This window comes from Nycticebus coucang, chromosome 5 (genome assembly GCF_027406575.1).
Source record: "Nycticebus coucang isolate mNycCou1 chromosome 5, mNycCou1.pri, whole genome shotgun sequence".
Lineage (NCBI taxonomy): Eukaryota > Metazoa > Chordata > Mammalia > Primates > Lorisidae > Nycticebus > Nycticebus coucang.
This window is the reverse complement of record NC_069784.1, coordinates 23450764-23465231: the sequence shown is the minus strand read 5'-3', so window position 1 is coordinate 23465231 and position 14468 is coordinate 23450764. Positions and strand designations below refer to the sequence as shown.

General features: G+C 54.6%; 1 protein-coding gene across 4 annotated transcripts; it reads left to right on the top strand.

The window, feature by feature from the left end:
• Window positions 1-867: 867 nt before the first annotated feature.
• Window positions 868-14118, top strand: GFI1 (growth factor independent 1 transcriptional repressor). Of its 4 annotated transcripts, none has more exons than XM_053591722.1 (7): window positions 868-1261; window positions 4780-4995; window positions 5317-5499; window positions 7216-7709; window positions 7830-7967; window positions 9156-9321; window positions 12438-14118. In XM_053591722.1, exons 2-7 carry the CDS (start codon window positions 4881-4883, stop codon window positions 12614-12616), a joined length of 1275 nt encoding a protein of 424 aa, XP_053447697.1. In that variant the 5' UTR covers window positions 868-1261; window positions 4780-4880; the 3' UTR covers window positions 12617-14118. The 4 variants fall into 4 exon arrangements, with proteins under 4 accessions (XP_053447697.1, XP_053447695.1, XP_053447696.1 ...); XM_053591720.1 differs by lacking the exon at window positions 868-1261 and adding an exon at window positions 2422-2499; XM_053591721.1 differs by lacking the exon at window positions 868-1261 and adding an exon at window positions 4167-4654.
• The last annotated feature ends 350 nt before the right edge of the window (window positions 14119-14468 follow it).

The window sequence follows — 14468 nt, the reverse complement described above, 5'->3', positions numbered from 1 at the left end:
AATGTCTCTGGGTTCCCCCCCACCCTACTTTCTCCTATGCTCCCCCAAGTCACACTTCAACACTATACATCTGGGAGATGCCCTGACCTCACTAATTAAGTATTTTTAATGTGTATTGATTTGAATTAGTAATACATCTACATGGTTCAAAATGTCAAAGACATAAAAGGAGATTCAGGGCCGTGTTTCTCCCACCTGCTCCTCTCTGGGTGTCCATGTCCCAGTTTCCAGGTCTATTTTGCAAATTCAGAAATCCCTAGAAACTACAAAGGGCAAACGGAAAGAAATACGACTAAATTAAATCTCAATGAAAGAGATTTATTATAAGGTGATGGGACTCACTGCTCAAGGTGCTTATTTGTCCCCTTCATAGGCTCTGGCAAGTTCTCTGAGACTCCAACAACAACACTCAATTAAACTACTAAGTAGCCACCGCACCTGCTCAAGCAATTTTAACCTTGAACTTGATAATGTGCAAAGAAAATGGTTCAGCTATTTCTCTAGAACTTGTTTGATAAGAAATTTTATTTTGTCCCACTTATCATTTTCTTTTAACAATTTGCCTTTTTCTGATGTTGGGTAGGATAGAAAGGAATAAGGGAAAGATTAGTTTTTGGAGTACTTTCACATTTTTATACATTAGGCCGGGACAAGGCACACAAGAAAATTTTAACAAAACGTCCTTAATTTTTCTTCAGCTAATCCAGGATTTGTAATATTTCTAAGATTGCTTACCTCTGCATTTATTTATAAAGAAAATGTGTTGAGCAAGTGAACAGTAGCATAAGGAGGACAGCTAGGTAGACAAGACGTGTGTCTGGCCTACCTTACAGGGACAGGACACGGCTGAAATGAAGTCTCATTTATTTAAAGCATGCTTGAAGTGCTGCTGTGTTAATCAGATATTTCCCACAAATGTTTAAATTTACAACGCAAAATAAAATAATTTTAAAAGCCATTTTTTTTCCCTAGAGAAAGGGCATTAAAGAATTTTTTTCCACTCATGACAGCCTTGGATTAATCTAAAATAAGGTAGTTATTTTGCAGGAGCTGGGGAACACCACCCCCTTCTGCTCATCTGATTTTGGAGGTTTATGGTGCCGGAAGTAGTGATCAAAACCCGACTCAGTTCATTGGAAAAGTGTCGTGATTACAAGGACACCCGCCCTCGTCGGGGACAAGTCCAGGCTTTGAGTACACACGCTGTGGATCGTGGCTCACCGTCTAGCATTGGAGGCCGCTGCATTTGTTTCTGGACAAGGTTTTATGCTTTTTCTGATTTTATCAGTAGAATTTATTAACGAATTAACCCCATTGATTTATTTAGTCCGGGGACATTTGTTAAGAGCTGCAGGGGGCATAACGATCCAGTGCCTACCCTCAGGAAACATAACCATCCGAGTGAAGGTTTGCTTTTCAGACGTGGTCAAGGTTGTGCTTTTGTGGCGCTTTACTGCTGCCCAGGACCAGGCGCCCCGGCGCGACCTCAGGCGGCGGCACAGCCCAAGCCAGATCCGGCCTCTCCGGGATCGCCCCGGCAGGGCGGGGTCAGCCGGGCAGCGCCGCCGCGGCCCCCCTCGCTCCCCCCGCGCGGCTCCGACCCCCGGAAATCAGCCGCAGGCCGAGCGGACCCGGCCGAGCCCCGCGGGGACGGGAGGGGGCGGCCACCGGCCCCGCCGGGCGCCCGAGGGACGCGCCGCTGGGCCCTCTCCGCCGGGGGCTCGGCGCTCACCCACCTCTTCCAAATTTAACCATTACCTAAATCCGAAGGGAAATGAGCAAACCTCCAGGATTGGGCGTCATGGTATTTTCAGCCTCGTTGGGCGTATTTATCCCGAAGTGTTTCCACAACAAGCTATTTCGGGGCCGCGGGGCAGGTTTCGCTCTGCGGACGCCGTGGGCACTCGCCGGGCTCCAGGCGGGCGGCACCGCGGGCCGGTGATTCACGGTCCCGACCCGGGGGTGGCGTGGCCCGGGCGGGCAGCGGGGTTGAGGGTCACCGTGACCAGAGGGACCGAGAGGCTCCCTCGGAGCAGGGTGCCCCCGTCCCCAAGCGCCCCAGTCAATCTGTGTCCTGAATCTGTGACTTCTTCTCGCCGCGGAAGTCTCCCAGGAGCCAAGAATAGTTCATTTTCTTTCGAGTCATTTCTAGCGCCTGAGTGTCGGGACGTGCGTGTGCCCCCATCCCCGGTGGTCCCATAGACAGAAAACTCGGAGGGCCCTGAGGGGTGCCAGGACCCCCGCTGGCCAGGCCGGGCCCCCGCCCTTATCCTTGCCGCTCGCCCCAGGAGCGCGCCCGGCCCCCGACGGGGGCTGGGAGCAGGTCTGAGAGGGTATGCGCGCTGCTCTAACGCTCAGGAAGTGGAGCTTGTGGTTTTGGGGGCTGAGCTCGGAAGAAGATTAAAAAAAGGGGGGGCATAGAGACAGATCGGTCTCTCCCGAAAGCAAGATTCCGTTTGCAAACTTTCGGGGCGCAGTGCCTGCGCCCTGACCCCGCAGGTAGGTCAGCCGAGCCAGTTCCGCATCTCCCGCCTAGCGGGCGGCAGACACAGAGACTGGCAGGTCACTGGCGCTGCGGGGGTGGCCAGAGGCACCGCCGGGTTCCCACTTGCTGGCAGCCGGTACGCGAGAGCCAGGGCAGCGCTGGTCTTGGGGTTAGGGCGCGACTCGCGCAGCAGGGCTGGAAATCTGGAGCGGGGAGAGCATGCCAGGCAGCTTAGTGGCTCATCAGGAGAGCGGCATCCACCCGGGAAGGAAACATCTGGTGGGGAGGAGGTGGCAGCTGGGCTCGGGAGGCCGCCCCTTGCGCGCTTTCGGCTCCCGCCTTCCCGGGCTGGGACAGTGAAGAGAGGCCCGGCGGGCCTGAGCGCGCGGAGGGGGCGGCCCCGCCTCGCGCCACCAGCTGCAGCGCCGGGGTTGCCTTCCCACGCGCTCGGCCCTCAACCCTGACACCCCTACCTCCTCCATCACCGCCCCCGGAACCAGCAAAGCCAGCCGGCGAGTGGGGTGGGTTTGCAGCCCGAGCGGGAGGCCACCTCCCTGTCCGCCTGGTCTCTTGTGGTCCCTGCCAGCTCAGACCCAGCGCCGATGTGACAGCTCCCTCTCCCCACACCGGTCCGGCTCCTAGCCGACGTGGGTCCAAGCCGCAGTGACACTCTTGGGATAGCTTCACCCATGTTCCTTTTCTTCCGTGTGTGTGTGTGTGTGTGTGTGTGTGTGTGTTTTTAAAGAATTTCTTGCAGCATTTGGGGCATCCGAGTGGACGGGCGAAGAGTGTAGGAAGACAGAGCCCGGGCCTTGGACGTGAATCCGAACTGAGGCGAGGGCACCCACACCCCTAGGGGCATTCTGGAGTTTAGGTCGCGGGAAACGTTGCTGGGACGCCACATGTCTCCCAGGTCTGTCCCCACTCCTTCTTTTGGGGAAGGGGACACATCCGGGCTGCGGGTCTGGAGAGGGGGGAGTGCACCCTCAAGGGACTTAGTACCTTTGAGCCAAGAGCCCAACGGACCGACTTTCACCGTGTCCTGCGCCGAGCCCTGGGAGCCGAGCGGCTCCTAGCCTGGCGGTCTAAACCGTGCCAAGGCCAAGGACTGGGGGTCCTGAGCCGGCCCCGACCTCGCGGAGCCCTTGTTTCTGAACCAGCTGAGGCCAAAGGGACCTGCTGAGTCCAGAGAGCCTGCAGCTGGTGTGTTAGCTCGGACTCCTCGCCTTGACCCCAGACCTCTCGGCCGCGGGGTCCCGCCCCGCCTCCCCGTCAGCTCAGATTTCGTCCCGGGATTAGGTGAACTGATTGTAGGGTTAATCGGGCAGCTCACGCTCTCCCGGACGCGCCCGAACCCCGTGGTTCTGGTCACTGCCAGTGCAGCCTGCGCACTGCGGCGTCTTATCTTACTTGTTCTCTAAACTGTCGGTGCCCGGCGGATTTAGTACACCGCGCATTTCCCAGGGGGCGCGGATCCGGCTCCGCTTCCCTACGACAAGATTTTGGGTGACAGAACAGAAAGTGCCTTTTCCAGGGACCTGGTTTCCGAGGTTAGAGCTCTATGGTCTAGGGTGTCTCGCCGCGGCTCCGACCTGTGCCCGCCACACTCGCAGCCCCGGGGCCAACTGCTTTCCCACGTGGGGCGCGAGTGAGGGGCGAGTGGGATTACCGGATGCAAGTTTCTCCCGGGGCGGGGGTTGGTCCTCGGCCACTCCCCTCACCTTCCTGTCCCTTGGCGCTCCCGCCTCTCTCCAGGCCTCCGCTGCTGTCCCCCCGACCCCGCCCTCCAGTCATGTCTGGTGCTCCCCGCCCCTCCCCCTTCCACCCCAGTTTGTAGCCGGCCCTGGAGGGCTTGGCGCTTTGCCCGTTCCGGGTCCTAGACCACTGACGCTTTCCCCGGCCCCTGACCTGATCCACGCGTCACCGCCCTCCCTTCCCCGCCGTAAAGCGGAGCCTTGAGTGGTCGAGTTGGGGTAACCGATCGGTTGGGCACTACCGCTGTCCGGAAAGTGTGATTGCAGGAGCGGCTCTGCTAGGGGAGGGGAGGGCCGAGGGCCAGGGGCAGGGCAGAGGAAAGGGCCTGAGTCGCGGCCCCAGGACAGGTTTTACCGCTGAGCTGTGGCAGCGGCGGCGGCGGCGGGCTCGCGCCACCTGTCCGAGTGCCACCTGGTGAGCGCGGCGCGGCGGGGCCCAGCCCCTCCTCCCGCGGGCCTCCTGTGCTCCCCTCCGCCTGGGCGCCCTGTCCCCGGCCTGCGAGGGTGCTGACCCACGTTTGCACCCGGTTTTCTTCTCAGGTCTCTGACCGGCTAGAGCTGAGCGAGCCCTTCCGCGTGACTGCGCGCTGACGGCGACTCCAGGGACCCTTGGAGCCGAGCGGAGAGAGCGCCACGCCATCATGCCGCGTTCGTTCCTTGTCAAAAGCAAGAAGGCTCACAGTTACCACCAGCCGCGCTCCCCGGGACCAGACTATTCTCTCCGTTTGGAGAATGTACCGACGCCCAGCAGAGCAGGTGCGAGGCTGTCGAGGGCCAGGTGGGGCTCCCTCGGGGACGCCGACCGGGCACCCCGCCACACCATTCACCAGGAACGGGAAGGGAGGCCCCAACGCCCCCTTGGCTGCCCTTTTCGTTTCCTACTTTCCTGGGTTTTCCTGGGCTTGTCGCCTACGTGCTACGGCCCCTCTGCGCCTGCCCTCGGATCTGGGAGGGTTTCCGGCCGGGCCTGGGAGGAGAGAGGAGGACGCTCGGGTGCCACGGTCTAGGGGTGCCTCTCCAGGACCCCCGGGCTCAGCAGGGCCCAGCCTGAGCCGCCCTCCCGCCTCCTCTCCGCAGACGGTACTTCTTGTGCGGGCGGGGCTAAGGCGGAGCCCCGGGACCGTTTGTCCCCCGAGTCCCAGCTGACCGAGGGCCCCGACAGAGCCTCTGGGTCCCCAGACAGCAGCGATGGCAGCGTTTGCGATCGGAGTTCGGACTATGAGGACTTCTGGAGGCCTCCGTCGCCCTCCGTGTCTCCAGGTAGGGGCCGGGTGGGAGCTCTTAGGGTGGGGGCCTCTGGGACCCGTCGGTGAGGAGGGAATCGGCAGGACCTTGGGCGCAGAAATGCTAAATGGGTGACGGGGACTCTTTCCAGGAGGAGGGAGCTTGTCCGTGGGGGACAGAGCCCAGTAGGGAGGCTCCTGGCTTCTCTAGGGCCGGGACAGCTTGCTCTCCGGGCCCACTGCCTTCATCCGAGGCCGTTCGTTTCTCCCGTACATTTGCGCCGGTGGCGGGTGGGGAAAACCAACTAGCCATCTCAGCTGGTAGCTGTGTCGGCGTGCCGTTGTCTGACCAGAGCTGATTGTTTAGAAAGTGCTAGGATCCCGGAATCCAGACCTCCAAGCCTCAATCAAGCAGGGGCCTGGCAGGCTGTGCCAGGCAGGGGTAGACGCCAGGCGCGAGGGAGGGGTCACGGACGAAAATCTCAGCTCACTGCTTGGCCGTGGCAGGCGCGCCTTGGGGACCTGTTTCATTTTTCGTTTTGCCAGGTTGACGTAGCCTCAGGGAACCAGCCCTGGGTTTCATTTCTAGCGAGCGATCCAGCTTCGGGCAAACCTAGCGATTGCAAATTGGTGAGGGAGTCTAGGGTCCTCGCTGGAGGAACGAATGGGCGGACCAGACCGATTCTGCCCAGGGCTGGTTATATCCAGATTACATTTACTAGCTTTGAAAGGTACCACAGCCATCCCAAACTGAGGTGACTTGGCTAAAACCAGAGCTCCAGCCAGGCTTTCTGGGAGCCGGTGGCGGGACGGTTCTTCCTGGCTGGGCATCAAATGGCCAGCCAAGGACCGGGTGCCCCCGGAATCCTCCCCCTGAAACGGCGTGCAGCCTCTCAATTAAGTGGCCAGCTAGAACTGGAGTGTCTGTGTGGGGTGTGTGCGAGTTCAGACTCGTGAATTTGTATGCACTCCGTCTCATCATTGTGAGCCTCGAGAGTATGATTCGTTGGGCGTCTAGTTTGAGCAAAATTCACATAGGTGGACTTGCAGCAGGCCAAGGATTCAGAAAGTTGTTCCCTAAACAACTAAATCTTATTAATAGTTACAAAATTATTCTCTGAGAAATTCTAGTTTTCCCCTCCATCAAACTAGAACAGGAATGGGAATGGGGAGTATTTGGAGAGCAGTTCAAGCCCAAAGCCCCTTTCCCGCTGTCGCTTAGCCACCTGCCTTGGACACTTTGAGGAACCTTCTGGCTTTTTCAGGCATACACGTTTGGAAGTCGGGGACGCATTTTATTGACTTTCTCCCTCCTCCCTCATGGATCCCGGGAAGAAAAAGGATTGAGTAGGGACCTGTAGGAGCAGAGTGCGGGCGCTGTCCAGGGCCCAGTCTCCTCCCTGGCCCTCCCAGGAGCTCAGTTCCGAGCGTTTCCTGAGCACGGTTCCCTGCGGGACCGCTAGGTACCCGACTTCAATCAGGGAAGATCCTTATAAAGGCCGCGCGTTTCCGGTGCCCTAGCACAGATTTCACTTCGTTCCTCGCTCGAGGTCATTTGTCGGCCCGTCTGCCGCCTCCCGTGCCCCTCAAGTCCCCAGGACCCGGCCGCGGTGTACCCGGGGGCGTGCCCTGCGCCGCGCAGCCCCTGGCGGAGGTCGCCCGGAGTTCTGAGCGCCCCGCAGCGCCGCACGCGCCGAGCCTGCGGGCGCTGCCGTCTAAGGCCTGACCCGACGCCCCCTTGGTGCTTCCACAGCCTCGGAGAAGTCGATGTGCCAGTCGCTGGAGGAGGCCCAGCCCTTCCCCCTGCCTTTCAAGCCGTACTCGTGGAGCGGCCTGGCGGGCTCTGATCTGCGGCACCTGGTGCAGAGCTACCGGCCGTGTGCGGCCCTCGAGCGCGGCGCGGGCCTGGGTCTCTTCTGCGAGCGCAGCCCGGAGCCGGGACACCCGGCCGCGCTGTACGGCCCGGAGCGCGCTGCGGGCGGCGCGGGGCCGGGGACGCCGGGGAGCTGCGGCGCAGGGGCCGGCGCCGCCGGCGGCGCGGGCCTGGGGCTCTACGGCGACTTCGGGCCGGCGGCGGCCGGGCTGTACGAGCGGCCGAGCGCGGCGGCGGCGGCGTCGGGGCTGTACTCGGAGCACGGGCACGGGCTGCACGCGGACAAGGGCGCCGGCGTCAAGGTGGAGTCAGACCTGCTGTGCACCCGCCTGCTGCTGGGCGGCGGCTCCTACAAGTGCATCAAGTGCAGCAAGGTGAGGCTCTCGGACTCCCGGCCTCGCGGGCCCCGCGCCCGCGGCCCCGGCCCTGACCCCTCCGGCCCCCGCGCCCCGCGCCGGGTCTCAGCGGCCTTCTCCCGGCCCCGCCCGCCGCAGGTGTTCTCCACGCCGCACGGGCTCGAGGTGCACGTGCGCAGGTCCCACAGTGGCACCAGACCCTTTGCCTGCGAGATGTGCGGCAAGACCTTCGGGCACGCGGTGAGCCTGGAGCAGCACAAAGCCGTGCACTCGCAGGTAAGCGCGGGGCGCTCGGCCGCGCGCCCCCGCCTGGGCTTTGCCCTCGGGCGTTTTCTGCTTCCGAGCGTAGCCCCAGGCGCTCTCTGCCTGGCGGTTTTCTCCCACCTTCTCCCCGTCTCCTCCCCCACCCTCTCTGCCGTGTCCCCTTGCCTTGGTGTAGATGTGTAGGGAAAAGTGATTGGTGGCCCGCTTAGGACTTGAGGCAGACTAGATTTTGATCATTGTGAGCCTCGAGGGTATGATCCCAATCATGACTTTGGACTTTGGAGAAAATGATCCCAATCATGGCTTCAGGAAGGTTTGCCCAGACTGCTGCTGCTATATCAGATTTATTAGCTGCTGCTTTTCGTGGATTCTTTTCACCAAATGGTTGTCAGTTAAATTGCATTGATCCCTCCTGACTGCAAATGCAGAATCTCAGCTCATGTAGAGCACCCGGTAATACCCAGCTATCCTTTCATTCATTCGTTTGTAAGTGTCTGTTGCCTAACTTCCGGGTGCCAAGAACTTGAGAATCCTGCATCTCACAAGGTCCTTGACGGGATGTCCAAGGAGATTACGCTAGCTGAGAGACAGAGAGTAGATAAGCAAATAAATACCCGAGTAGCTAGAAGAGGAGAATACTCACAAAGTCTTAGGAACTAAAAATTTTCTTTAGAAAAAAGAACAAAGTCTGGGCAGCGCCTGTGGCTCAAGGAGTAGGGCGCCGGTCCCATATGCCGGAGGTGGCGGGTTCAAACCCAGCCCTGGCCAAAAAGTCACCAAAAAAAAAAAAAAAAGAAAAGAAAAAAGAACAAAGTCTTAATCAACTAAAAAGAATATCAGCCCATCTGCCCCCCACACACACTGGCTGGGGGAGGAAGGCCTCTCAAGTGACTGAGGTCTAAGCCTCCTGTTGAGGAGGGTGGCAAAGTGTGTGTAAATGGGTGTCAAGAAAGCAGGGTGTGGATGTTTTTGCCTTGGGGTGTGGAGGGTTGTGGGTAAAAAGTGTTTTGGTAGAAAAAATGCTAAAGGGTGGGTGTCAAAGGGTAAGGTTGGGGAGTGTGGAGACTGGGGGGAGGGGGACGATAGGGCAGGGGAGGCGGAAGGGGAGTGCTGCCTTTGGGGAGTTGAGGGCCAGGTTAGTGGGGAGGAGAATAGCAGCCTGGGCACCTGTGGTAGGAGTGCCTCGTCTTTCTTGTGCAGGAACGGAGCTTTGACTGTAAGATCTGTGGCAAGAGCTTCAAGAGGTCATCCACACTGTCCACACACCTGCTCATCCACTCAGACACCCGACCCTACCCCTGTCAGTACTGCGGCAAGAGGTTCCACCAGAAGTCGGACATGAAGAAACATACCTTCATTCACACGGGTGAGCTAAAGGTCCTGAGACCAGTGTAACTCACCTTCTCTGTGACATTCTGGCCCCTGCCAGTGGGGGATAAGGCCTTCCAGATGGAGTTAATCACTGCTGTGTGTTCAAGAAAACAAAGAAGCAAGATTCTCTTAGGTTTATTTACAGACATGATTCGCCCCAGAGTGACCTTGACTTGGGGTTGTGTCTGGAGACCACTCAGCAGGTCAGCTTACAGGTTTTCTATGTCTGGAAGGAATATTTTCCTCTACTTTAGCTGCTGCTTCCACTGCTGCATGCTCTGGGTGAAATATGAAGCTCCAGGGTCCTCTCAGTTGCTCTAAATGTTTACCTGGGGATTGAGAACTTTCTCTAGGGCTCCCTTCCAGCCTTTGTGGGGAGGGACTCATAAGTGGCCTCTCTGACTGCAAATTTATTTGTCTAAGAGCTTATTCTGATTTAGGAAGAAAATACAGTGGCAAGTACTACTAAGTTCTCTGCTAAGCACTTTTAAAATGCATTATCTCATTTTATGTTCACAACTTAGAGAGGTAGAGACTACTCCTTACCTTCATTTTAGAGATGGGGAAAGTGAGTCACAGAAGGGCTAGGTAACCTGCCCAAGGTTGTGCTGCTAGCAAATGACAGGGCCAGAGCTCAAATTCACGTCCGTCTGACCTCCAAATATCTATGCTCTTGACTATGGTTTATCATATTCTATTTTCAGGGTCATGGAGATTGGTAAATACAGAAAGCTACTGGTCATTTATTACTCTTTTCAAAATATCAGCAAGTTTATGCCATGATAATAACTCCTTACCTATTATAATGCTTTACGATTAAAAGGGCTTTCACATCTGTCATTTCATTGATCCTTGCTGCTGCTCCTTAAAGTAGAAGGAGCTATTACTGTCCTAAAACTCAGAGAGATTGAATGTTCACCAAAAGTCAGTCTGAGTAAATCATGGAGCCAGGGAATGCTCTGGCTTCCAATCCTAGACTCTTTCCCTAGTGCTTAATGTGTGGATGGGAGTTAATGCCTGTAGCATTCTCTTTAATAGTCAATAAGACATTTACATGAGACCTAGAATGTCTGATGGTTCCTCAGAGAATATTCCAAATACCCACCATTGATATATATAAATATTTATAGGCAGTATAGGGATTCTCATCATAAAACCCAGAAGAATATCCTTTGATCTTTCTCCCTTATATGAAATTTTCACCTAACTCACTTTTTATAAGTATACTTATCAAAATGTAACTAGGGGCTCAGCACCTGTAGCTCAGTGAGGAGGGTGCTGGCCACATACACCCAGGCTGGTGGGGTCAAGCCTGGCCCAGACCTGCTAAGTAATAATGACAACTGCAACCAAAAAATAGCCAGGCGTTGTGGCGGGCGTCTGTAGTCCCAGCTACTTGTGAGGCTGAGGCAAGAGAATCACTTAAGCCCAAGAGTTTGTGGTTGTTGTGAGCTATCACACCATGGCACTCTACCAAAGGTCACATAGTGAGACTCTGTCTCAAAAAAAAAAAAATGTAAGTAGGATCTTGACTGAATGAAACATTAAGTCCTTATCAAACCCTTGTATTATAGCTAGAATTTGTTTCTCAGGTGTGTTTGATCCTAAAGGGATAGAGTAAGTTTTGATGGGTGATTCCTTATCAAGTAAATCTGAAGCATGAAAATAGAAAGGGGTGCAACAAGAGGAACAGAGGGCATTTTTTCCAGGGCTGAGCCCTGCCTATAATATCATGCTGAGGCTCTTTGGAAATTGATGCCATTTACCCAAATGTTAAATAACACGTGAGATGGAAGAAGAGACAAAACCTCTTCATGTTCTGTTATTTATTAATTTGTGGTAAAGTACTCCTGGTATACAAAGAATCCTGTGATTAACCTCATAAAAAGAAAGTAAAGTCAAGACAGAAAAGGATCAGCTACCCTAAGAAATACTTTGTGGCCCAAAGGTAGCATTTTAAAATACTATTTGAAGAAATGTCCATATTTTAGATCCATTCTGTTGTCCTTCAAGAGTAAGAGAGAGGCAGAGGCAGTGGCCTATACGTCTATAATCCTAGCACTTTGGAAGGCTGAGCTGGGAAGATTGCTTGAGGCCAGGAGTTTGAGACTAACTTGGGCAACAGTGAAACCTCATCTCTACACAAATTTTAAAAATTAGCTGGGTGTGGTGGCAAGTTCTTGTAGTCCTAGCTACTCTGGAGGGTGTGGCCGGAGGATCACTTGAGCACAGGAGTTGGAGGCATTGTACTCTAGCCCAGGCAACAGAGTGAGACCCTGTCTCAAAGAAAACAACAAGAACAAAAAAAGTGGCTGGGCACAATGGCTCACACCTTTAATGCTAGCAATCTGGAGGGCTGAGGCGGGTGGATTGCTTGAGCTCAGAAGTTTAAGACTAGCCTGAGCAAGACCAAGACCCCATCTCTACTATAAATAGAAAAAAAACAAAAAAACAAAAAACTAAAGCTAACCAGGCATTGTAGCAGGCACTTCTAGTCCTAGCTACTTGGGAAGGCTGAGGCAAGAGGACTGCTCAAACCTAGGAGTGTGAGGTTGCTGTGAGCTATGATGCCAAGGCACTCTACTCAGTGTGACAGAGTGAGACTCTGACTCAAAAAAAAAAAAAAAAGAAAGAAAGAAGAAAAGCTCACTGGTCCATACAAACTAACACCCACTTGGAAATTCAGATTTGAAAACTTCCTCTGAATTAGCACAGAGTCACACGGTTTTAGGACGCCTCCTCCCCTCCCCCTCCTGTTGAACATCTGCTCTGGGCGCTCTGTGCTTCTGAGGTCAGAGGAGTCCTCCCCGGGTGGATTCAGCAGTGGAGGGCACATGGCTTTTGCTCTGTTTCCGTTTAGCAGGAAACGGTTTGAAGCCTTTGTCTGGGAACCCCCGTTCAGAACGTCTGCCTTTCACCTGGTGCACCATGGCTTCCCAGGACTCGCATTGCAGGCTGGGAGTCAGTTCAAGTTGCAACAAGTCACCTTCCAAAGCTGCTTGAAGGCCTTAGACTGGGGTGCAGCCAGCTGCAGCCAAGAGCATATGGGTCACAGCGAGCCCCTTCTCACTGTATCACAGACTCACACTTCTCCCCTCCCCCTCCCCGCAGGCGAGAAGCCCCACAAGTGCCAGGTGTGTGGCAAGGCCTTCAGCCAGAGCTCCAACCTCATCACCCACAGCCGCAAACACACAGGCTTCAAGCCCTTCGGCTGCGACCTCTGTGGGAAGGGCTTCCAAAGGAAGGTGGACCTCCGGAGGCACCGGGAGACTCAGCACGGGCTCAAATGAGCCCCTGGCTGGCTGCAAACAGCAGCCGCACAACACTACGGAGGGCATCCTCACCGCAGCCACCACCCCCTTGTGACTGCTCAGCCCCCCAGGTCCAGTCTGCAGATCTTAGCAGGGTGCTCCTTGGAGAGGATGAAGTCCCTTTCAAAGTTCAGTCCAGAGTGGGAACCAAGGGCTTGCTAGGCTTTGGACACAAATAAGCTCGTCCATTCCTGAATATGCAAAGTCAGATGGACATCAGAGGAAGTCTTGGGCCCCCCAGTCCTTCCGTTCCCGGCTCTGCTCCACAGACGGGAAGGTCCTTCAGGTTTCTTCCCTCCTCCTGACCTACCCTGGACACTTGTGTGGAAGACAAGGAATCACCATTGACAAGGTGGACACATGTGCTAATGTTTTTATGTAGAAGGAAGAATGAGTGTTATTTTTATTTCTTCTGGGGAGTCTGTTGACTCCTTTCTTTGGGTGCTGCCTGTAAATCTTGGAGGATTCATTTCTCCTCCTCAAAGACTGTGTCAGAAACTGATTTGGGGAAGGAATTTAATACTTTTGAAATCACAAGATGCACTGTCAAGCCTGTCCCAAGAAGGAGCCGAAAAAAGTGGACTTGGTGATGAGAAAGGATTAGAGTTCTTCCCTACAGAAGGTTTAAACCCAGAGCAATGCCTTGGGGTACCAAGGTACCAGGCACCATGCTGGGTACTGGGGAGCAGAGATTAAAGAGACAGCTCCTGCCCCTGCCCCTCCAAAGCTGATGGTGTCACCTCCAACTGGCTGGCTGTTCTTTCCCTCAGAGGGAATTCTGAGAAGACACAGAATCTTGTACGTTCTCTTTGACTGTCCTGGATTTTATCATATGTAAACAAAAAGTAGCTGAACAGTTACATCAAAGATTCATGTGTATATGCAGAGTTTTTATTGTTAAGCTGAGATTTTGAAGATGTCTGCAACAGCGGCCACGTTGAAGGCTCTGTTCTCTAATCTTTGACCCTCCGTGTGTACCATAGAGGGGGAAAAAACATGGTATTTTTACTGTGATGAGGTTTGTAAATGTTTTTAGATCTTCTGGAGTGCATTGTGTTTGTTAAGACCTATTTATTAGAGTGATGTTTTAAGTTAATAAAGTATTTAGACTATCACAGACTGCCTGCATTTAGGCAGGGAATTGGAGAAAGTCCTTTGTTTTCGTCTGGGAAGGAAGTCTGAACGGAAGGAAACTGCAGTGGAGTGTGAAAGTGAAGTGGGAAAGCCAGTAGCCAGAAGAGAGTGAAATCCAATTGCTCTGGTGTTCTTATACTTTCGTCCACACCTCAGAGATACTTCTTTCTTAACAGAAAAACTAGAAGGTATTCAAAACTAAACTCGGAAAATCCTTGAGGAGCCCACAGGTGCATAAGCTCTTTCCTCGGAGAATTTCAAAGTTTTTTCTCTTTTTAAAAACAGGCCGAGGGTGGCGGGTTCAAACCCAGCCCCGGCCAAACTGCAACAAAAAAATAGCCGGGCGTTGTGGCGGGCGCCTGTAGTCCCAGCTGCTCGGGAGGCTGAGGCAAGAGAATTGCGTAAGCCCAAGAGCTAGAGGTTGCTGTGAGCTGTGTGATGCCAGGGCACTCTACCCAAGGGCGATACAGTGAGACTCTGTCTCTACAAAAAAAAAAAAAAAAACAGGCCAGAAGGCCCCCAGATCAAGAAGTCATCGGCCCTAGGTCTAGAGTTTTGAGTCTTAGTCACCACACTGTCACCAAAACATTTGGTGACTTGGGCAAATCTTTTGATTTCCCTGATACTGGTTTCCTTGACCATAAAATGTGGTGATGGTCTCAATTCAACCTGACTGCTTTGATCTTATGGAGACTGG

Coding starts and splice junctions, on each gene's coding strand:
- GFI1 (XM_053591722.1), top strand. CDS start 4,881: ATGCCGCGTTCGTTCCTTGTCAAAAGCAAGAAGGCTCACAGTTACCAC. Junction 5,500..7,215: donor GTCGCCCTCCGTGTCTCCAG/GTAGGGGCCGGG, acceptor GTGCTTCCACAG/CCTCGGAGAAGTCGATGTGC. Junction 9,322..12,437: donor ACATACCTTCATTCACACGG/GTGAGCTAAAGG, acceptor CCCTCCCCGCAG/GCGAGAAGCCCCACAAGTGC.